General features: G+C 49.1%; 1 protein-coding gene across 1 annotated transcript in view; it reads left to right on the top strand.

Annotated features, from left to right (window-relative positions):
* LOC146185402 (SMAD family member 6-like) overlaps window positions 1-16,633 on the top strand; it is a 109,588-nt gene extending 92,955 nt beyond the window's left edge. Inside the window, exon 3 of the mRNA XM_084606345.1 lies at window positions 10,979-16,633. Coding sequence (XP_084462471.1) covers window positions 10,979-11,595 — 617 coding nt within the window. The 3' untranslated portion in view covers window positions 11,596-16,633. The remainder of the gene's footprint in view (window positions 1-10,978) is intronic.
* The last annotated feature ends 8,245 nt before the right edge of the window (window positions 16,634-24,878 follow it).

Here is a 24,878-nt window from a genome sequence, read left to right as displayed (position 1 = left end):
CATTGTTCCTGAATGCACTCTCGCATTCATTTCTAATACAGGTTTGTTTGTTTTGGTAAAGGTCGCAGATTGTGATAATATACGTGTCCAAGTATCCTCATCTGACTTCTGGGGGTTCTGTGGCCGGCAGAGCTCATCGGTTATAACGTGTCTGTTGACTAAATTTTTTTTTCTCCTCTGTGTCGCACGAAGACGTTGCTGTACAGACTAACAATATCACCGCTTGCTTAAGAGAAATGCATTAGGGAGACTAATCTCCGCCCTAGACGCCACAGCTGCCTGTGGTCCTTCGGGGTGCTTCCGCATTGGCGAAGACGGTCAGTTTATCTGCGAGCGCTGCCTCCCGCAAATGATTGCCCGCGCTGACGCAGGTTGTGGTGTGTAACAAGATCTTTATTTCAAGGTGATACATCTTGGCTGCGGCAGCCGCTTTTCGATGGAGCCCAAAAACTAGGTGCCCGTGTGCTGTGCGATGTCAGTGCATGTGAAAGGACCCCAGGTGGTCGAAATTTCTGGAGCCTTCCATTGTGGCGTCTCTCACAGTCAGAATCACTTTGGGACGTTCAGTTCAGTTCAGTCGTTCAGTCGTGTCCGACTCTTCGTGACCCTATGGACCATGTCACGCCACGCTTTCCGCTCTCTCACTATCTTCCTAACATCACATAACTTCATCTACAGTGCTTCGAGGATGCCATCTAACCATCGCGTTCGCTGCCTACCCCTTCTCCGGCGACCCTCAACCTTTCCCAACATCAAATCTTTCTCCAGCGACCCCTCTCTTCTCATCAGATGACCAAAGTTTGGGTCATCTAAGCCCCATAAATTATTGATGAAAAATTGTCAGTAAATTGGCTATAGTATCGATAGTATTGCTATCGGGAATTTCGATGTTGTAGGCCGATGATATTGCCGAAACGTTTGTGATACCTGATTGTTTTCGTGGTCCAGAAGCGACTCAGGCTATGAGGGACCCTGTATTGGAGTGCAGTGAGTGTGAGAGCGGTTTGTTTTATTGAAGCGATAAAACTATCGATAGTTTTTGTACCATCGTTATTTCGATAGTCACTCAACTATCGATAACGCCGATAGTGCTATCTGTAGTTTTGCATCACTACCATTAACTGAAACCAATTACTTTAAAAAGTCCTGTTATATAATAACGCACGCGGCGGCCTTCAAGTCGCATTTATATGTCGTGCTTTACTTCCACATGTGACATCACATTTCGCGTTTGAAATTTGCGCTTAAGGTCATGTGACTGTGATGTCATGACCGTGACTAATCAAGATTTTCGCGACACAGCGTCATCGCCAGCACAGGGTTTTCTTCGACACTGGTCCTTTGTGCTGTCACTTGAAATATAAAGCGAACTGACGGCCAAAATGAGACCTAATTAACAGTCAACTCTCCCGCGCGGGCGCTTCCTTCATCCGCGTCATCATCGAAGGGGGAGGGGGGGGGGGGAGCAAAACACCTGTGCTGTTTGTAGCCCCTCACAACAGCCTGACACTTAAAAATTGTGGTGGTCATGTGGGAGAAAGTGGGGCTGATGTTTTTATAGACGGGGTAGTATGTCTTCTTCTGGTGCCCCTCATAGCCCGAATCGCTTCTTGACGTTAATACTCATAAGTATAATCGCTCTGATGCCCATGCCCGTGTGTAGACTGCTAAGTAACAGATTACGTTCGTGCAGTTGTATCACCTCTGTAACTGGTACTCGAAAGTTCGAAACTGCGTTAGGTTTAAATTAAGTATTTGTAGAGTTGATTTCTTGTCTTCAGTTGCTCATTTCGAAAACGTTTTATTCCACCTGGACGGCTCTCTGGCCTGGTAATTGGAAAAAGGGCAGTAGGACAGGACGACGATTTCATTTGCGACTTTCGTCGCGTAGTGCAGCTTCTCTCAGCAGCAACAAGAAAAAAAAAAAAAAAAAAAAAAACGTTGCGGCCTAAGGAGAGCGAAGCACGTGTTCGTAAAGCACCTCAAGAAATGAAGGGGCTTTACGTGTTCGCGTATCCCGGTATGGCCGCAAAAACGAACAGCTAAGAAAGGTAATCGATTTTAGCGCGTGGGTGTGCACACGTGCGCGAAGCGTGCACGCGCGACATCTGTCCGAGCGGTTGATGTCGGTAGCGGTGGCGAGGACGAAAGCTGACGAAGGGAGTCAGGGACCATACTGACGACGACGCCGCTGCCCTGGCGACGGCTTGCGCGCGAACCAGTGAGCGAGGGGGTAGGTGAAGAGAGGGAGAACGCGTCGCCGGCGGCCACGCATGCGCAGTGGCGGCGGACAGGCTTTTATCGCGTCCCTGGATCGCAGGCGGCGCGACGGCGCCGGGAGAGGAGGAGCGGAGAGCCGGTGGCGCCGGCGAGTTTCGGCGCCAGCCTTCGCTCGTACATCACCGGCGGCGGCCGCCGCGGCAGACGCGATGTTTGTTGCTTCCGCCGCCGGCTCTTGCGCGTGCGGTCGGTCGGTCGCTCGCCGCGGCTGCCCTCCTGCTAATCATAGAAAACCTTCCTCTCTTCTCGCGGAGTCTATCGCCGCGGTGCTTTGCTTCGGCCGCCGCTTTAGTTTTTGAGGAACGGGGCCGGCCGTCTGGTGCCCTGCCGTTGTCACTTTGTGTCTGTCTCTTGTGTCGCCTCGAAGTCGCGTTCGAGACTGCATTTGCCGCGGTGCACTATACTATCGTGGTAGGCTTGCCACCGTGGCGGCATCGTCCCCTCGACCAATTAGGCTGGCAGTCTTCGCCGAAGGGCAGCAGCCGTCGTCACTGCGCCTCTTGCCTCACTCTGTCTCCGCTTTGGGCGTATCTCCCCCCTTCGCGCGCACCCTTTGTCTTGATTGACGTGTGCGCTACCCGTTCGAAGAATTTTTCGGGCAGCTGTGACGTGTCGCGAATTAGGTTCGACCCCTCCCTCAGTCTGGCCTCACCTGTCGCTATTTCGCGGTTAAGTGACATCCAAGCTATTGTAGCTTATATTCCTTGCAGGCCAGCTCATGACGCGTGGACTCCATTCTCGTCACCATATTGCCGTGTCGGGGCCTTTATCTTTTAATTAGACGGTGGTGTTGCCGATTGCTACCGCTTGCGCTGACCGGACCGCGCACGGCCGTCTGTCCGTGACGAATGCGGCATTGCTCAGCACGTTGCAGGTGAAGTCATTGAGCCGCCGCGTGCTTGAAACGTCATGCGGTTGCGGACTCTATCGGGTGCCTTTTTTTTTATGTAAATGTTGTCATTGTAAATCAGCAGTATTGTCATCGCCGTTTTATCTCGCCCACTTAAAAAATTAATTAAATGACAGTTACGAAGCAGCAGCATCGGTTTCGCATGTGGTTCATGCCTTCCTCGTGGCCGCGGATACTCGGCCTGTTTGCACGAAAGTGGTCAGATCTCTCTAGTAGTTAGCAGATAGTTCTCGCTTGTACACTGAAATGGCGTAACAGACCACAGCTTTGCGGCGACATCTGCACATTGACCTGGTCAGTACATATCGGGGCTCCAGCCAGGAGATAAGTGGGTGGAGAGAACGGCGGCCCTCGTGACGTTGCATGGTAGTACACGGTTGTAACACGCCGGCCAGTCGGCTGGCTGGAGCGCGGCGCGTATCTCGCGCAGGCAGGTGCTCGGTGTTGGTGAGTTTGGAGCACTGGTCGGTATCAGCTGTGAAGAGACGGAAACGGTTTCTAATTGATCTCTTCAGGTCATGGCGCCCGACGGCTCTCGGCAGCTGGGCTCTGCTTTTGGCGACAATAGAGCGCGAGACCGGCGATGCTTCGGCTCCGAATGTGCTTATGATTGAGGCGGTGACAATGCGTCGTGTGCCGTCTAGGAGCGGTAAATTTTATGCGTCAGTTCTTTTTTTCCACAGTGAGAGTGAGAGAACACTTATTAGATAGAGTATTTGTCGGTCACCCCGCTGGAAAAATCACGTGGGAATTTGCTTTTCAAGACGAGCATGCTTGATCAGTGCGGTAGCGTTAAACGTCCTGTTCTTCAGAAAATCTAGCGCCGGCGTTCTGAGCGCTAACATCGCCGCGGATTTGATTGGCGGTTAAATCTGAGAGACTGGCTCAGAGTTAAGCAAAATGGTGGTCGTCTTTATTGTGTGGTATATACAATTGGAAGTGCTTTTATCGTTGGTTCGAATCCCTCTGCCCTCCATTTTTACTAGCAGGTGGATGCTAGGTGGGAATCGAAATGCTATGACACTACCCCGAAGTTTGCTCAAAGAACGGTTGCTTCACGATTTTGATACGAAATAGGAAAAATGTTGCGCCACACGGAGGTCCGTTACGCGTGCGAGAAAATGGCGCGACAAATGCTATGTAGGAGAGGCGAGGCCTGCCACAGAGGCATCTGGTGTGCATGCCGTCGTCCCACTCGCCGCTTCGGTGACTATACCCAACGGCTGGCGTCACAGTTACTGTGGCAACCAACGAGGCACGGGGAATATTTCTACTTGGTTCTGATGATCGTGTGAGTGATTTCGCGCTAAAATCTCGGACATGCCTCTGGCAGGTGGTGGCTAGCATGGCCGGGCACTGACTCATCGTAGGGTTTCTGACGTCACGTGACATGGCCGATTGGTAGGCAAGCCATCTCCGTTCAAATGGGGAAGGGTGAGCTCAGAATCAGCCTCTTGTATTCTTGAACCAGACATGCTCCTTAGGCCACGAGAGTATTATTCGCACGGCTTGATTAAAACTGGGCTTTGTACCTATGTCGGGTGGCCTTTCACGCGCTACTGTACGGTAAATATTATGTGCGAGATGTTAGAGAGGAACAAATTAAGTCATTTGTAATTACAGATGAGTGTTAAAGGGCATGTGCGCGAACGAGAAGTATACAAGGATAGCCAGCAAATGGGAGCCATGAGCTCAAAAAACTGCCGGTAAAGGTCTACTTATCGTGTTTTCTTAACTTGAGAAAGTTTTGACGCTGTCGACGCTCATTAATAATAATAATAATATTCCAGTTGAACAAATATTGCTAGCATTAATATTAACGCTGAGTAGAAATGGTTTGAGAATTATTTGATGCCTTTTCTCATTTTCATAAATTATATAATTAACGGTCTTATGGCCTTAGACGTGTGCAACGATTAAAAAAAATGTGTGCACGCGTGCTTCACAGCTAATAAACACTAAGTATTAGTGTTCGCTGAACAGGAAATTGATTACGTTCGATATTACATACACTTGATGGCCGAATCCACGAAAGAGTTCGTTTTCTCTCTCGCTACCTCACTCAATTGGCCGTGTGTCGACACCGCTGGCGGTGACGTCAAATCGCGGAGGCGGGACCACGGATTTTCTAGACATCACAAGACGTGTCAATTACCTGAAAGCGAACTGGGGAGGCATCCCCAGATGGTCGAAATTACTCCGGAGCCCTCCACTACGGCACCCCTTTCTTCCCGCTTGCTCTCCCACCTTGCTACCTTACGGCGCGGTTCAGGTGTTCACAGAACAAGTGTGACAGATACTGCACATTTCCTTTCTGTGAACCAATTAAGAGAGATTTAGCTTTCCGGAGACGTACTGATGTGCCGTACCCCTCCTGCGCACGCGCATTGACAGGGGTGAGTGCAATCGCGGCCACTGCGCCTGCGTGGAAGGAGTACGGTGTAAAGCCTCTCGGTAAACCGGTATACGTCTTCTGGCGTTCGCTTCAGCGCGAGAAATATGCGGGTCCCTCCCGTCTCCCCTTTTTGTTGTTCGCGGTGCTCAGTGAATGTGACCGGTGGCTTCGGCGGTCGCGCGTACATGATAATCCTTTCGACATGCCTGACGGTGCTTTCCGGAGGCATTTCAGGCATTCGAAGAGCTAAAAGCGCCCCATGGCCGAACGAGGACAAGCACGCACACAAGAGAGCGGAACTACTCTGCGCGCTGCGAGAAACGTTGAAACCTTTTCGAAATAAATTGTATTTATTTTACAAGCTCTAATTAATAAATTTGCAGTATTGTAGCCAAATGCATTCATTTAGCGCTTAAAACCGTGCTGAAGGTAGCGTATGGTCCCTGAAAAATACAACAAACCGAGATAGAGCCGCCCATCAAAGTCGGTTGGCTGTTGTCTGCCCCCTCGTTCTCCGACAGTTTGCGTTCCCCCTTCTCCTACTAGGCCTACGTCAATAATGGCACGGCAAAGCGAGCTATTTCTTCGGCCCATGACTGACGCTTTTCTGAGTACGGTACATGGTCTGCGCAGATTAATCTTCAACATGCAGGAAATACACTACAGGTCATCTTACACAATTCAGCAGCGGCGTCTCTCATAGCCTGAGTTGCTTTGGGACGTTAAACCCCACAAACCAACCAACCAACCAACAATTCAGCAGCGCGGGCGCGTACGCGAAAAAAAAAAAAAGAAAAAAAAACGCCGATCGTTTATATTTGATTACAGTCCGAACCTCGCGACGCTCGCGCACACATGCAAATCGGGTGCCGGTTGGATCCCAGTGTGCATTTTTATGGGAGACGACAGAAGCCCAAGTGGTCAGTCAGGACGCGTTCATCCGTGATTGAATTGGACAAGACTTGGTTAGCGGCGTTGAGCTGATGATGTGTTTGTCGACCTTGCTATAGGTGGCCGTCAGTCGATGCTGGCGGCGACCCCTTTGCTCTGGCCAAGGCCTCGAGTTTAGTTTCCAGGTCGCAGCTGAGCAGCAAGGTCTCCCACGAGCCCGGTTGCGCGAGCCTCTGCATACGTGGCGAAGTGCTACTGCGTTGGGGAGGGTTTTATTTTGTAGTTGTCTCCATACTACCTCTTGCTCCTTAGTGAGGTATTTGTGAGTTAGTCTTGAGCTGTTTCTCTCGCCGATGTACGTGGCTGCTCTGAGCAGTCCTGCGTGAGCGCCGACTTCGCTCTACTGCGCCGAGAATGAAACCCCCCTCGGGGTGGTTCCAACTCCAGTGCGGGGATTCTTTAACCCCGAGGCATGCGCGAGACATGGAAATCTTCCCGAAGGAAGGAGAGGGACCACCGCTTCGTGCACGAGGCGCGCGATCAGGGGCAACGCTTTTGGACGGCCTCTCTGCAAGAGGCATTCCTCCTGTCCGCCCGGATGAAAAGTATTTTTGGCTGGAGCCTCGACGCGCCGGCGGCGGCGATATATGAAAACGACGGCAGCAGCGACGTCATTCGGGGGCCCGTCAGCGGAGGAAGAGGAGAAGGGGAGGCGCCATTGCTGGGCGAAATTGCACGCAGTACGTCGACGCCTACCTAGAGGCCGATTGGAACACGCGTCTCTTGGCACGTGCCGCTGTAGTTTTCTCTCATCTTTTGTAGCTCGAGACTTGTCGATGCGAGGAACGAATAGGTGAATGGTTTGCTAAGGGCGGCATTACTGGTAGGAAGTGGTTTCATCGGTTCTCAACTTGAGGATTCCGCGTGACCTTGACCGAGTTATGCATACGAGGACACGGGGGCTCACACGCCAACCTCCAGCCTGTGTCGTCAACCGTTTGCTAAGACTAGTTTCTGATATTATAAATACAGACCCGTTTAAGCTGATCTCTTACAGTCGTCATCGAATCCTGCCAACACCACCATCGTCAAACGCATAGCGACAGAATTCTCTGCGAAATGTAATTACAGCACTGCGTTCAGTGTTTGTGAACTTTTAAACGAACCTTCGAGACGTTCAGTCTGCTAAAGGTATAAAAAGGAAAGTTTCCTTTTCAAAGTGAACTCTTGCTCGGAGTAACAGCCAAGTCAAATTTGTGAATCATTTGGAGACGTGCCCACTATTTGTACAACAGGTGCTGCACGCGTCATAATGGGTATCATTGATTCGACAGTTGAGCAAAATGTAGAACCTTTCGTATCTGGCGGTCTTTCAATTGCAGCGCTGCTCGAATCGAGGATTAACTCGTTTCGCTTTGCATCGCTCATGTGAAATGCAGGTGCGTGAACGCGGCTCGCAGTTCTAGTCATAGAAATGTGAGTTGAGTAAGCATCAGTGCTTCGGGGGTACTGTGCTGAATGAAATAACGCTTTGTGAGCGATGTCAAAATCACCAATGTACCATCCCAAGCAAAACCATCCTATGCATGTACTATAAAGCGGGCGAGCGTACTGCTGGCGTCATCTGCCGGAGGCGTCGGCAAGCGTATCCGGAAGTGTGGCAAGTTTTAGGGGGAAAGGGGCAGACAGAGGGAGGGAAGCACCGGAGCGAAAGAAAGGGAGTGAGGCCCGCGCGCCTTCCCGCGTCAACCGGCGGCGTGTCGAGTCTGCAGCGAGCAAGCTTTCTGCGTGGATTCAGGGGCGCCACAATGGCGGCCTCGACATCGGCGTCACTCCTCATGCGCTGGCGGCGCGACGTCGTTTGAATCTACATCGCTGGCGCCGGCCGTTGCGACGACGTCTTGATTATGCCTACGTCCTACCGATCCTCGTCGTCCGCCATGCAGCGTACAGTGTGTCGTTGCCGCATGCTGGGCCTAGCCTGGCTACGCCGGCTTAAGAAGTATCTCCGTCTCTCGAAAGGAATTGTAAGGCGACTTCGGCATCTTGTCAACGCGCTGCGCTCGCTCCTGCGCGACCGCTGCATCGCCGCTCCGGCCCCGTCCGCAACAGGTATTTGAGCTCGTCGCTGTTTCGTTGCAGCAGGCAGCGCTGTGCTTGTGTCAATTTCTCGTTCGGGATTTTTTTGGGGAATGCTTTCATTTTGCGTGCGATATCGTGTACGACGAGGGCATCCAAAAGGTACTTACTAGCATTGCCGTAGAATTTTCTAGATTTCTAGCTATTCTCGGTTACCGGTTGGCTTTCAGGTACTTATTAGCATTGCCGTAGAATTTTCAAGATTTCTGGCTATTCTCGGTTGCCGGTTGGCTTTCGTTTTAAATTTGACATGACATTAGCGTGTGCGTCCTTTATTAATTGTGTTGATATGTAGCCTGTGAGATTTTGTGCTGCGGGGAACACTTTGGGCTTAGGCTGCTGCGCATTGATTGTATTATCACGCCTTTGAATGCTGTGGCACGGCTTTCACGCAAAGTTGAGGTTTAGCGTTGATGTGCTCTTTTTTTTTTCTCTCTCTCTCTCTCTTCCTTCTCGGCTTGCCTCTGTTTCATTCTTAGCCATTCAGTCTATCCGTGGGTGTGCGCTAGTGCAAAGCATCTCGTCTCACTTCTACCGGACCCCTCCTCCTTACGTTGAATGTATACTGTTTCTATGCTACACTGCTCCTACTCCAGAGTTCCCGAATGCAGGCTTTTTGCCAGCGACAATTCCTTGGGGCACTCATTCATGAGCTGTGTTTGGTAGGTAAGCTGTGTTCCGTTTGTTGTGGGGGATTTGCTAGTTACGTGCGGAAGGAGGCTGGCTTGGCAACGCGATAGGACGTCGCAGTCGATTTACGGGCATTGGTGGGCCTCCATACCTGGCTGTTAGCTGACTCAATTCGTGTCGGTAGCTAGCAGCTGTCGTGTGAGTACGCTCGCCTTGTCTCTGCAGTGTAATTTAAAGCTCGCCAGTGTATGCGTCTCTTACCTTGGTTAGTATGTTGTCAAAATAAACAAGACTGCAATTGCATCGCAATGTTTCCAACGGCTCTATTCGGTATTCACCCCACGTCAATTTAGTGGGAGTAATTTTACGTTCTTTTCATTACTTTTTTCACACGAGGTGTAGCCGCGAAGTACTGCGTATTTAAGCCGGCTCATTAATGGAAAACAGTGAACGGTTAGTCTCTGCCCCTGCTGTGCTCAATACCTCCACGTTTTTTTTAGCAGTCGTAGCTTGTCTGCACTTCTTTTTTTTTTTTTTCCCAAGCAGCGAAAGCCTTGGCTGAGCCAAGGACTCGTTTCTCGTGGCGCGTTCATGAGGCCGGCGCCGGGAAACCTTCGTGTTCACGGCGGGGCCAAGCTAAACGAGCAGCGCCAGTAGCGCGCCGGTGCTGCCGCAACGTAGTATTTTCGCTCGATCGTGCCCGCGATATTTTTAAAGGTTTGGCGTCTCGCAATTCTGGGTCGGCGGCAAGCTTCGCCGTGCTATGGTGGTCTATGCTTTTCTTGCCGCCGGGCCTGCCTTGCTCTCCCGCCTATCCTTCTCCCGACCGGTGGCAGGGAACACTTCTGCTACGGGCGGCCCAGTCGACGGCGCGACGGGAGGGAGATGGGGGAGGGACCTCTAGGCGCCTTTCGTCTGTCGCCGGCTGACCGCACGAGCCGTGTGCCGCCGTCGCGGGCAAATGAAGGGGGGAGTCCTTTTGAATCGGGACGGCCGCACTCTCCAGCTGCCATTCGAGAGCCGTTGGGACGACTCCTAATGCTGGGCTGGCTTCTAGCTGGCTTGCCACGAGGCGGTGCTGTGGCTGGCATTCGAAAGACTGTTATTTGTTACGTTTTGGCGATCCACGCCGCGTCTGCATTCGTCGTGCTTACTCGTTAGGTGTGCGGCAGATGGTGGTAACGTCGCAGTGCAGGCGACTCATTTTTTTCTCATTGGCATGGCGTTTGCATCTTGCAGACATCTGAAGTTGAGGCAACAAAAAAGAAAAAAAATGCAATGTCAATAAACATGTAGTCGGCCTGAATGACGGATGTTTTCACACATCCTGGCTGGGGAGATGTGGGGCGTCCGGGAGAAGAATGAAGCGCGTCTTTAGGTTGGGGGCTAAATTTACATACCTGCGGCTTAAAATTTGCACGTTCCGCGACAATAATGCAAATTTGTAGATGAATGTGATACACTGAAAGGCTGTCTGTCGGACGAGGAAGACGTGTTGCGTAGCCTCATAAAAACATGTTTTCTATGCGTGGCGCGGAATGCCTATCTTTCCTTGAGAGGGGACATATTAAGGGCAGGTTTCTCTGGTTCCATGAAGCCTCATCATTTCGGGTCTGCAGCGATCGCTTCCACAAGTGGTGACATGCGCTTGCTGTGTTTACCACGCCGTCGTGCAAGTGGCGATTAGTGCCTAGTTTTCGACGTGTAGATCATCGCTGTGCACTCTCTCGCAGGTTATTCGACGGCAACCACCACGACAGCTGGTGACCGCAGCTTGCCGGCTTGTGGTGGCGACGGCAGCTCGACGGCCGAGGAGCAGCCGTGGTGCGAGATCGCTTACTGGGAGCTGGGTGATCGTGTGGGAGCCATGTACACCGTCCGGCGGCCATGGCTTCACGTGACGTGCGACGAGCGGTCTTCCACCTGCGATGCTGAGCTGAGCCTGCACGCGCTAGCGCGCTCCAGCGGCGTCACCACCACCAAGGACGTAGTGACGCGCGTGCGCTCCCGCATCGGCCTGGGCCTGACCCTGCTGCGCGAGCGCGACGGCGTGTGGGTCTACAACCGCTCCGAGCATGCTGTGTTCGTCGCGTCGCCCACGCTGGACATGCCGTCGGCCCGCAACCTGACAGTATTCAAGGTGCCGCCCGGCTACTCTCTGCGCGTGTACGACTGGGAGCGCGCGCGTCTCTACCACGAGCGGCCGCCAGTGTCGTGGGACGGGCCGCTGGCTCTTACCGCCGTGCGCATCTCCTTCGTCAAGGGATGGGGCCCCAAGTACGCGCGCCAGGTCGTCACCGCCCTGCCCTGCTCTCTCGAACTCTTCTTCCACGCGCCGCCGCCAAGGTGATTGGACGCTCTCGCTGGCGGCACTAATTTCTTCAAAGACCGCGGGGCTGCGGCCTATTTTTGATATTCTCACTGCCCCTTGTGTTGGCCGGCCGCGCCCCGTCACTGTGATGGGTCACCGTGTGCCTGTAACCGCTACCGTGGCAGCAGGGAGAGGCTTTTTGCTGCGGGCACTACTCGCCCCGGAATGGAGAGAAAAAGGCTTTCAAATGTGTGTAGTGTGTGTGTGTGTGTGTGTGTATGTGTGGGAGAAGTTCCTTCTGAGGCAAGTGCACTGCTCTTTCAATTTTCACCATTCTGCATTCACCTGGACACACAACTGCCCGAGGAAAACGAGGCACTGCCACCAACACCAGACTGGAAACAGCTTATACATACACTGTCAACGATAGTTGTGGCACTGTTGCCCCCCCCCCCCCCCCCCCCTTACCTCTCTGTCTCTCTCTAGCAGATTGTTTGTGTGGTAGCCCCCTACAAGGGCATCTTGTGGAGGGGGAGCATTACCAGTGTTCTCCTAAATGGCACTTTTTAAGGAACCTCTGCATTCTACTACTGTCATGACTGGTAGCAAATGAATAAATCCGTTGCTGTCGCCGCCATCTCTAGATTGTGGCTAAGGGCGATGCATGAAGCATTTAAAGACACTGGTCTGTTACTTCTTATTTTTAATGTTTCCTTCCTGAAAAATTTTTGACCGTGGGCTTCACTGTTACACATTTGCTGCTGCTTTAGTTGTGTGTTCACTGACAACTAAGCTATACCTAGTGTATAACATCACTAGCAATATTTTACTAATGCTGGTGCACCTTGCCATTATTTGTTTTTATGCAGTGTTTCAATTATAGGAATGTTGCAAATGCATAGTTTTATTGATCACATGCTTGTCATTGAGAGTTTAAACTTGAGCCATGGTGAACAGCACACCTGATATGTGTATGCAGAAACATGCCTGGAATGGAGTACTCCGGCACTTGGTCCACCATTGGTTGTAATCTATATTTAAGGACAACTTGCAGTGGCGCCGCATTAGAAGCTGCGAAAACTTAACCATCATATGAACGTGTAAGAAGAGCGCTCCTGTGGAAGTCATCTTACATTCATATATTCCACTGCAATGTCACCTACAGTTGTCCTCAAATACATCCTTAATGGCCATTATGTGCCCCCTTTCCATGCTTAGCAAATCAAATGAGGATTAATGAAGGTCTGGCCTGCACACAGTTGTGAACCTTAACTATAAATATTTAGGACTATTTTGGGCACCTTGAATTAATGCATGGCCCGTTGTATTTGAAATCTACTGACGTGTAGCTATGAAATGGTTAAATTTGAGCATCACTTACTGGTCTAGTCGAATCTATTGATGTATATCTGTGAAGTGGTTAAATTTGAGCATTACTTACTAGTCTCTTAAATTAGGAAAAAATTCAAGGATGCTCTTGCTAGTTATTAAGCTTTTAAGTTGTGCTTTGCAGAATTAGTTGTACTACATTCTGTTAGCGTCACCTTCAAAAGATACTTTGGCAGTCTTTAAAAGAAGGCAAGATCTTGGGCTGTATTCTTGCAACAGTTGGCTTTCCCGGCTTCTAAGCCTCTTTCAAGTTTGATTAGCCGCATCAGTTGCCTGATAGTCTGTGTTGCACCTCCCAGAGACGTGCCAGCCAGTTGTGCATGGACGAAGCGACCCTATTGAAAAGTGCATGGTGGACCAGTGTTTTGTGTCCTTTGCCAGGCAGTGCTTCTCTCGCTGTCTGTCTAGTAGTCGGTGAAGCCAAATGCAACATATGAGTTGTGAGTCTAGAATGACCGGTGTTAAGCTTTTGTAACTTCATGTCTGGAGAGCCTTATGAGGCAGGCAGAAGGTGTCATGAGTGGCCTACATTCTACAGGGGGAAATCCCCTGGAGAGTTCATTTGTATAGTGTCACTACAATGGCTGGGGACACTTATGCCATTCTTATTAGTGTCGTTGTTGCCCAACCTGGCGGGCAGGTTATGGTCTTGCTTCCCTGAGCGTAAGAGCCTCTTTGTTATTGTTGTTGTGAAGTGTGAAAGGTACTAGTTTTTGCCTGAAGCAGCTTCTTCCTTATGCGAGTCAGCTTATTTATTATTGTGGTTTCCCTCAAATAGGGAAGAAAACTGCCTGCTATGCCTTTATAAATATATTATATATATACATATATATATATATATATATATACATATAAAAACAATGTGCTTGTAAAATGTTTGAGCACAGCTTTCCTTTCCCATTTTATTCCTGCTGTCACTTCTCCAAAGCCTCTCCCGAGAAGAAAAAAAAAGTACAAATTGCTTGTTGCATTCTTTTCTGGTGTTTGTCTGTAAGCTTTGCCGCCACTTGTGTTTTACTGCAAGGAGCTGCATGTTAAACGTCTAAACACTGTGTAGTGTACTTTGTTGACAACTCTCCATGTTTAATGTAGTAAGTTGAAGCTTTTATCATTGCTTGTAAGCATGAAGAATGGAGTTACTTAAATCAGATGTGTGTTCTTTGACTCATCTTCATTGTACAAGATCTTAGTCCTCAAACCAGCTCATTCTTTAAAGAATGCTGCAAAAAGCATAGTCGTCTTTTTTTTTTTTTTGTTCTTTTTCGTTTTTCCTCTCAAGTCTTCACGGTAACCGGCTTTTGTGCTGAAGCACTGCCATGTAGTGTAGCCGGAGTTCTGATAGTCCCACTGTGACCTTCCTGTGCACTTTGCTGCATATTGCACAGGGCACTGGTTACATGATATTTAAAGGGCTCCCCTTTGTGCCCAGTGTCTTAGCTCTCTACAAACCCTGTAAGCTTGACTGGAACATGTAGATAAGTTTTCTGGGGTTTACATTTTCAGCTCTTGCATACCAGGGTCACGCTGTCTTTCTATTGCACCCACCATTATTTTCTCCACAAGGTATCCCTCAATCATTTAATGACCCCCTGAGCTTTGATCAGTTGCTTTGCTACTCAGTTTTGTTTTGTTTTTTCTCAAGGGTGTCTGCATTTTGAAACATCCCTTATTGACAGTCCTCGCTGATTGTGTTGTGCAACACTAGCTGCTTCTTTTATTGTTCACTGGACTATGCCTCATTCAAATGGCTTATGTATGTTGTTACCCTGGGATCATCTGCAACAAGACTGCTGCCTGTGAGGCAGTTTGGTCATGTGGAAGAGGAAAGGCATCAGTAATTCTTTTGCACACAGGATATTTTTGCCGGTTTTCTCTGCCGCCGCATCATCCCTGAAGTCTTTTTGTGAAAGGACAGTTGTTTTGTAAATTCAGTGGTATTCCAATGTGTCGCCAAAGGAGTGATGCATATAACCTTTAGCAGAGACCTTTTCTCCTCGTGCATCACCTTGACCAAGCCTATTCCTGGCCTCCTGCGCGTATGCAATCTGCCTTTTGTTGTTCCTTTGCCATCCAAGTTTAGACTGCATCACTGCTCCACTTTGTTCCTTATCTCCCGTCTGAAGCCTTGTGTCGATGCATTGCCACTTTTTCTTGCTGATGACTCGGAGGATGAGAAATATCTTTGCACAGCTTGTCTTCCACACTGGGTAAAATGCCTCCCCCTTTTGGGTGTGCCCTCATCCCACCTTCCCTCTGTGGTTGTCTGGATACGTCCCATGCCTGTCTTGCTGCCATGTGGCCTCCACTTTCTTAGTTCTTTTTTTCTCCTCCGTCTTTCACCTGATGGGTTTCTTGTTGCTTTCTATAAATTTCTTGATGCGAAATGGCAGCTGTAGCTGTATGTGTGTCTGTCCAAATTTTTACCCACCGACAGAGTCGTTTGAAGAGCCTCTGAATTTTTGATCGAAATTTTGTCTCGCAAGTGCATGCATTACCTTGCTAATGAAGTGGCATCGTTCAATGTACAGATCAGACCGATCGATGCACATGGGTCCGAATGATTTTCAGTGTTGAAACAGGGTTAGGCTTGTGCAGCTAATTCTGCACACCTATCCTTTAGCACTTTTTTGTCCGCGTTTTTTTTTTTTGTCTGTTTTCCTTTATTTCATGATCTTGCATTTTGTATGATTAAAAGAACACAAAAAAAGTGCCAAAAACTTTAGTGGTAACTTCGTTGTCCACGTCTGTGGGAGGTGCAAGGCGGGGAGACTGCAGTTGCTACCGCATTCTTTATTCTGCTTGGAAAATGTCGCTCCACCTCTGCCATTGCGGCAGGCAGACTTGAAGCCTCGCTTGCTCTGTGTGTGTGTGTGTGCATGCGCGTGATTTGTGTAAAGCAAACCTGTGACCGTTCTTGGGGAAAGCTTGTGCGTGCAAGCTTTCGTAAAAAAAAAAACTATTCCATCCACTCTTTGGTAACAACAGAAGTATATAAATATATACATATATATATAAATATATATATATATTGATGTATAAACTTGCTGTTCAGCAGCTGTAGCTAGGCGAAGCCTGCAGAAAGTGCCTGGTTGGTCATTAAAAAATGTGTATGTCGTACGTCATTACCAAGCGTGCGTGTATAAATGCACATTTCCTTTAATAGCAGTAGTATTCAGTTTCATAGCAGATGGCTTCATGCTGGTCTTAATCTTCTATTATTTCCTTCAAAGGCACGTGTCAATATCTGTTCTCTGGCTGTAGAGAGCATTTGTTTTTCTTCTAACACGTGGTATGGAACTGACAATCCAATACCGTTCTGCCTGCCTCAATGCCTTACGAGTACTGTAGAAGGAAGCAAATGTTTAAAAATTCTGTCTATGTGCGTGGCTGTTTTAAGTAAGTTTGCTCAAGCGTCCTAGGCTGCGCTGTATTATATCCGTTTCTTGTTTCCTCGTTTCCAGAATGCAGAGGCGCGATGAGAATCACTTAATGAAAGCTTTCTTTTTCTCATGCATTTTTGTACATATGTAAAGTGTAAATAATGACATTTTTTTTGTAGTAGGTATGTCTGTTTTTTTCCCCTTGTGACCGGTTTCGCTGTGAAATGTGTGGCTTTGTACAAATTCTGTCGGAAGTGTACAAAATGAAAAATGATACTTTCTACTGTAATAAAGGTACAGGTATCCTATGCTCTGCTAGGCCCTGTGTATTTCTTCCCCGAAATCGTGAGCTATGCAGACACGCTTGCTGAATCGGGGAACGCCCAACATCTCGGGAAATGTTACATGCGACAGCTAGCCAAGTTATGTGCGGCAAAATAACCTATCCCATGATGGAATGGACAGTGGAGACTTTCTTTCAGGGCGTTTTCAGTTGGTAACTGGAATGCAGGAATCATTGCACCAGCTTGCAGAGCACTGGCAGGTGTAAAATTACGCCGCACAGGTGAGCTGTGAACAGCTTATGTCAGGCTGTTAGTGCGACCTTCTGAAGTGGTGAAGCTGCTACATGCTGCTACAGAATTGTTTATGCGCACTTTTGCGCTATACCTGCGCCAAAAGGCCATTGGAAGTCTTCTGAGGGCGCAATTGACGCGAGCACTTTCACGTGTCGCCTGCGTGCTTCGTCCACTGCTACCGCGTAATGTAGGCTGCATGATTGATTATCCCGGCCTCGGCGGCAGCTTCTCGATGGAGGCGATAAGCAAGGCGCCCGTGTGTTGTGCGATGTCAGTGCACGTTAAAGAACCCCAGGTGGTCGAAATTTCCGGAGTCCTCCACTACGGCGTCTCTCATAGCCTGAGTCGCTTTGGGACGTTAAACCCCACAAACCAACCACAACGATAGGGGGTGAAGGGTGGCTAGCTGTTCCTGGCCCTACGGGATTGGCCCGGTTGTGACAGGTTGGTCAACGCCGCTTGCCACTGAATTTTTATCAATTGTAGGCCGTCGTGCGCATTGCCATTCCCTGAAAACTGCAGCAACGGAAGTGACTGGTAGCGTCACTAAAAAATAAAACACAAAAGGAAGTCAATAAAACTATATGTTTATTTATTTATTTTTTTTTTAGTATATATTGCAGTGCATAAACTAAAACGCATACAGCAAAACCAGCCGCGAACGCAGCCAGGATGTGACTGTATGACAACGGTTGCACTATTCAATTATCTTCACAGTTCATTTTCCCCTTCAGGTGGCCATGTGAGGAAACACTTGATGATATCGATGTTGTTCATAAATTTAAGATTCAGACTCGCAACAATCACGTTACTTGATGATGGCACGACAGAAAGATTAACTATTTATTTACGTATAAATAAAACAAGACACAAAACTATTTACATGACTGACCCGTCGGTCGGACGAAATCATCCCTGGTTTAACCCAGAGCGCTTACTTTTAAGCCATCTGTCTCCGCCCTTGGCGGGAACAGCAACCAATAAGCAATCAGGCAACCTTTCTCACTAATCAAAAACTGGGAAAGGATATTAACTAAACAAACACTTGAGAAAGGCGAGGTCCCAACCAAACATACGAACGGCACTGACATCACTGCATTCCGAACCTCTGCCTTCCCTTGTTTTTATGCCGACGACATCCCCATCTGGGTTAACACAGGTTCGCTCGGAGAGAAAGAAGAGAAATTGCAAAAGGCAGCCACCTGCGTGGAGAACTACATCAGAGCAAGAGGGCTAACATGCTCCACCGAGAAATCCGAGCTCTTAAGAGTTTGGAGAGGAAGACACAACCGCACAGTCCCCACTAGCGACGACTTAAAGCTAAACGTCTACCTCGAGGGGAAGTTGATACTAGAAAAAACACTCATCAGAATTCTGGGGATGTGGATACATTCAAACCAACGCTGTACCCACACCCTCGCCCTACTCAAGGCATCCACTCCACAAGTGACCCGCATGATCACGCGCATCTCACGCAGACGTCATGGCATGCGAGAGGAGGACAAACTCAAGCTGGTTAGAAGCCTGGTAGTCAGCCGAGTGACATACAGCCTCCCCTACTACAACCCCATCAAGAGTGAGGTACAACAGGCGGACGTGATTCTACGCAAAGCCTACAAAACCGCACTCCACCTTCCTCACAGCACTTCTACCGAAAAGCTCCTAGCCCTAGGACTACACAACACTTTCGATGAATTGAGAGAGGCACAACTAGTCTCCCAAGTGCGCAGACTACAGCAGACCCCACCTGTCAGGGAGCTGCTTAAGAACCTGGGCCGCGCCGATCAAATTCAAGAGATACAGAGAACATAAACAATCCCGGACGAATATCGCCACACACTAAAAGTAACGCCCATACCCAGGAACATGGATCCCAACCTACACAAAGCACGCAGAGAAGCAAGGGCTGAATACCTACAAAAGTCATTAGCACCCCGAGAAACGACGGTATACGTGGACGCGGCCACATACACCAGAACAGCGGGGCAGCACAACAGCAATGTGGTAACAACGGTGATTGACTCGACGCTACGCGAGATCACCAGCGCATCACTACAAGACTGTACGATAGTCGAGGCTGAGGAAGCGGCCGTCGCTCTAGCTGCAGCGGAGGGCTATCGATCTAAACGGTCTCTAACAATCCTTACAGACTCACAAACAGCATGCCGCAACTATCTTCGCGGCAGAATCGGGCACAGAGCGCTCCGCGTACTCCGCTCTGGGGGCCACATAACACAACGACAACCAAATGAAGAACCAATCAAGCATACGATAGTATGGACGCCGGCACACGCGGGAGTAACAGGGAACCAAGAGGCGGACAGGATAGCTCGAGGGTACATTTATTACCGAAAATCCAACGTAGGCGACCTCGAGGGGAACGAACCTGTACCCCAAGATTATTCGGCGATACTAAACCATTACAAGGGCTGCAGAAAGCGGTACCCACCACCACACAACTCCCTTAGCAGAGAGGACTCAGTCGCGTGGAGGCAGCTAGAAACGGGCTCGTACCCGAACCTACACGTACTCAACAAAATGTATCCCACACAGTACACTGACAAATGCCCTTGGTGCCAAGAACCACCCACGCTGTACCACATAACGTGGGCAAGCCAGAGGATAACCGCTAACTATTGTATAATGTCATAATCCTCGATTTATTACTTCCCATGCATGCTCTAATACTTATTTGCAGTTCCAGTTCTGTATTACTGTTAACTTTTGTATTTTAAACTATGTACCATTGTTTCTTTTGATACACTGTAACCCCTCCCCCTCACACAATGTTCCATGTTTGGAACCTGTCAGGTATTTCTATAAATAAATAAATAAATAAATAAATAAATAAATAAATAAATAAATAAATAAATAAATAAGCGTGGCACCCGTTATAACAAACCCGAGTGCGGAGCAATGGGAGGGAGTGCTCTCCAGGGATCGCCGAGTCGACCAAGATGGTCTGATTCGGCGAGCACAACTGGTAGCAGCATCCAGCGAAGCCCTGGACTAACGGCAACCGACCTTTGTCTTAGAAGATGGACGAAGCCATCTGGAAACCGCAGAAGACAAGCCAATCTAGAGCTTAATAAAGTTTTTCACTCACACACACACTCTTCCCACACGTGCATGCGGGATCAACGTATCCCGCGTGAACACCTGTGGCTCAATGACCCATTGCGCCTCATCGCGCGCTGGTAAGCCACCGCACACCTGCTACCCCACAAAGGCAGTACGCACATGAGCAGAGGGAAAGACGCGCACGTAGCAATACAAGTTCAGCTCAAATCAGTCGTTCAGTCGTGTCCGACTCTTCGTGACCCTATGGACCATATCACGCCACGCTTTACGAGAATGCATACAAAAGAAAACTTCCACGGGTCCCCGATATGAAATTTAACGCTGCACAAAGAGAAGGAGCGCTCTGCGCTGGCAACAATAGAGCTGCCAGTGCGCCTCCGTCGCGTGTCGTGGTTCCACCAATTTGGTAACCCTTCGACCGGGGACAGGTGCACATTTCAAAATATCTACCTCGGTTCGTACGCTCTGTGCGAGAAACCGAATGGCGCGAAAGTTCATCGAACTTCACATTCACCATAATTGATTCCTGTCTTCAGTATGAGGGTGTGTTACCTTTAGGCTGCGTTCAGAGAAAGGTTTACGAGAATGCATACAAAAGAAAACTTCCACGGGTCCCCGATATGAAATTTAACGCTGAACACTGCACAAAGAGAAGGAGCGCTCTGCGCTGGCAACAATAGAGCTGCCAGTGCGCCTCCGTCGCGTGTCGTGGTTCCACCAATTTGGTAACCCTTCGACCGGGGACAGGTGCACATTTCAAAATATCTACCTCGGTTCGTACGCTCTGTGCGAGAAACCGAATGGCGCGAAAGTTCATCGAACTTCACATTCACCATAATTGATTCCTGTCTTCAGTATGAGGGTGTGTTACCTTTAGGCTGCGTTCAGAGAAAGCTCTCAGCAGCAACCTCCTTTTAACATGCTTTAAAATCTTTTTTACAGATTTACGCCTCGCCGATTTTTCAAGTTTACTATTCAACGTCGCAAAGATAGCGCGACGGACGCCACTGATGCATTACGCTCTTTACAGTGAGTAATTTCAGTCCATAAAACTATTTTATTAATATTGCATTTCAGTTTTCGTACTACGCTTCATGCTCGAACAAAACGTAAGGTTGTGTTTTATTTTTGAGTGACGCACCCAGCACTTCCCTTGCTGCAGTTTTCGGGCAACGGCAAAACGCTGTTGCACTGTTGCGATGCGCGTCTTTCTCTCCCTCTTCTTTTTCTTTCTTTATTTTCTCTTCTGTCCGCACGAGGCAGCAGAAGTGGCTCAGCTACAGAGCCAGTAGCAGCCCCGTGCATTTTCTTTTCGTTCTTCCTGCGCAGTCTCCCATTGCTTCGCACTCGGGTTTCGAATTTTGGGAACCACATCTATGTTTTGACAGGCCCATATGATGTGATATAGTGTTGGTTTTTCATCGCACCACGGACATCTGTCCGCGTTATGGTAGGGTGCATTTTGTTTAGTATGTGTAGGTTTGGGTATGAACCCGTATTGTCTCCATATGACAGCTTCCTCTCTGGTGCAGTAGGGGATATCGCATTCTTCTTCCTCTATAGTTTTCTAGTATGGCCGAGTATGCCTTGGGTGCTGGCAAAAGTTCCGCGGACTCGTCGGATGCTCGGAAAGTAGTGTATGCTCGAGCTATCCTGTCCAGCGACCGCTGCGAAGACCAGCAAGGTCTGGTACAGCGAGCCCAACGGGCGGCAGTAGCCAGCGGAGCCCTGGACTGAGGGCAACCGACCATTGTGCAGAAGTGGACGAGGTCGACGGAGAAGACTCTTGTGGATTCACAAACAGACATCTCTGAAGACGTCCCAAAAACCGCCAAGTAATATAGGGCTAAATAAAGTTATTGCTTCCTTCCTGCGCAGTCTGTCACACTTGTTTCTGTGGACACCTGAACCGCGCCGTGAGGGAGGAAGGTGGCAGTGAAAGTGGAAAGAAAAAGAGGAGCCGTAGTGGAGGGCTGCGGAATGATTTCGACCACCTGTGCGCAAACACCGCACAGCACACGCCCGCCGCGTATTTGGGTTTGCTCGGTACGGTGGCTCCGCAAGAGACAAAACGACAGAAGAGACGAAGAAAGCGGGCTGTTCCGACTAGCATCTACCGCCCCCAGGAGCCGAGCAGCCTAGCGATTAGCGGCGCGTGCTTTTTCAATGGGCGTCATGTTGGACGCGGCACTAGCTTGAGAAAGCCTATACTACTACTACTACTGTTACTACTACTACTACTACTACTACTACTACTACTACTACTACCACCACCACTACTACTACTATTATTATTATTATTATTATTATTATTATTATTATTATTATTATTATTAGTAGTAGTAGTAGTAGTAGTAGTAGTAGTAGTAGCAGTAGTAGAGGAAGAAAGTTGGCACTGAATTGTTTGTAGGTAACGGCCAAATTAACTGGCTAAACATTATCTTCCTAGTTTTAATTAATAATAATAATAATGATTGGTTCACAGGAAGGGAAAGGCGCAGTATCTGTCACACTTGTGTCTGTGGACACCAAGGGATGAAGGTGTCCACAGACACAAGTGTGACAGATACTGCGCCTTTCCCTTCCTGTTAACCAATCATTATTATTATTATTATTTAAAACTGTGAAGATAATATTTAGCCAGTTAATTCGGCTGTTAACTAGACAATTCAGTGCCAACTTCATGAAACGAGTCTTTCTCTATACTACTACTACTACTAATGATAATAATAATAATAATAATAATAATTAGCAGAGAAATATAACTGCGTATTATTATTATTATTATTATTATTATTATTTAGTAGTAGTAGTAGTAGTAGTTGTAGTAGTATTATAGGCTCTCTCAAGCTAGTGCCGCGTCCAACGCGACGCCCACTGAAAAAACATGCGCTGCTAATCGCTAGGCTTCTCGGCTCCTGGGGGCGGTAGATGCTAGTCGGAACAGCCCGTTTTCTTCGTCTCTTCTATTGCTTTGTCCCTTGCGGAGCCACCGTACCAAGCAAACCCAAATACGCCACGGGCGTCTCTTCATTTCGCCCCCATCGAAACACAGCTGCTGGCGGTAGGTGCATGGAAATATTGATATTTCGTGTGGTCTATAAACAACCGCGCGTTCCTGCTTGAAATAAAAGTGAAAGAATATCTGAAAGTCATGCGTTCCTGCTCTCCAGAACTCGTTTTCAAGATTGCGGTTACTTCATGAACGGCTCTTTGCTAGGCTGGCATGCACGATCTAGCACTTGTTTGCATAAATTGCGACGTCCGCCTTCCCGTATATCGTGGTCTTTCCGAGAGCGGCCCCAGGGCGCTCGTAGATCGCAGAAGGGAAGTAGGGCTCCGTGAGGTGCATTATCGCATCGTACCGCAACGCAGCCGGGCCCTGAATACAGCGAACACGCTAATAAACAAACTAAATCGGTGCGCGTCGAGAGGAGTGTTCGGACTCCGGAGCGACCACATTCATTTATTATGAGGGGGTAGGAGGAGGAAGGGGTGAAGGGTGGCTGATCCTGGCCCTTGGTGGGGCTGGGACAGGTAGGTCACCGCGGCTTGCGGCGGGGGCTAGCCTGCCACCGAATTTTATCTGTTGGAGGCCGTCACTGCACCCGCCACTGCTTGGTTGTTGCTGTTGTGGCTGTAGGAAGAAGGAAAAGAAAATGCACGGCCCTGCTACTGGCTCTGTAGCTGAGCAACCTCCGCTGCCTCGTGCGGACAGAAGAGAAAATAGAAAAGAAAAGGGAGAGAAAGACGCGCGCAGCAACAACAGCCGTTGTCCACCACCGAAGCAGTGGCGGGTGCAATGACGGCCTACAACAGATAAAAATCGGTGGCTGGCTAGCCACCCCCGCATGCGGCGTTGACCTACTGTCCCAGCCCCGTAGGGCTAGTTACTGCCCATTGCTTCGGTGGTAGACGACGGCTGTTACTATAGTCCGGCTGATGATGATGATGATCTGCTTTACATCATAATAAATGTTGTGGCTGTAGGAAGAAGGAAAAGAAAATGCAGGGGCCTGCTACTGGCTCTGCAGCTGAGCCACCTCCGCTGCCTGATTGATTAAAAATAAAACTGATTTATTTATAGGAAGAAAAAGGCGCGGTAACTGTCTCACTTGCTTTCAGTGGACACCTCAACAGCGCCGTAAGGGAAGGAAGGAAGTGGGAGTGAAAGTGGAAAGAGAGAAAGAGGAGCCGTAGTGGAGGGCTACGGAGTAATTTCGACCACCTGGGGATCTTTAACGTGCGCTGACATCGCACAGCACACGGACGCCTCTTCGTTTCGCCTCCATCGAAACGCAGCTGCCGAGGTGGGGTTCGAACCCGGGTACTCCGGCACAGTACCCGGAGTGCGTGGCTGTGACAGTGCGCGTCGGAGGTGTTGACACATCAGTGGCAAGTGTTTATGTGCGCCCAGCTGTTGCCTGGAACGTGTTGTGTTTCCGAGCAGTGTCATCGCGTTGTACCCCACGCCAACTAATCGTTGGGGACTTCAATTGCAGTATATCGCCTGAAAGCTGCGCCGGCCATTTCAGCGTCCATCTTTCTAGGCCGGCTCTAGATGCCGATGACCTCCTGAACCTTATGTCGTGCAGTAATATACGTCACACTCCAAAGCCACCACGCCTAAACGTCACTAGCCAAGCGGCCGAGACTTTCTTTTGGTGCGTTCGATCGCGGCTGCAGAGCCAAATTATTGGCAGTTGGAAAACTCGATTGGTCGCTCACATGATCCCGTCAACCCCTCAGCGACGAGTTGAGTTCTCCAAATTCTAGTGCTGAGCAGATCAGGATTCATTTTGGCAGCGGGGATATGCGGAAACACCCAAACATCGATATTTTGGTACATAATTCCTGGAACACAGAATTATAATCACAAGGAAGAGGAATTTCA

The sequence above is a fragment of the Amblyomma maculatum genome, chromosome 6 (genome assembly GCF_055883805.1).
Source record: "Amblyomma maculatum isolate TAMU_Amacu chromosome 6, ASM5588380v1, whole genome shotgun sequence".
Lineage (NCBI taxonomy): Eukaryota > Metazoa > Arthropoda > Arachnida > Ixodida > Ixodidae > Amblyomma > Amblyomma maculatum.
This window is presented reverse-complemented; position numbering and strand designations above follow the sequence as displayed.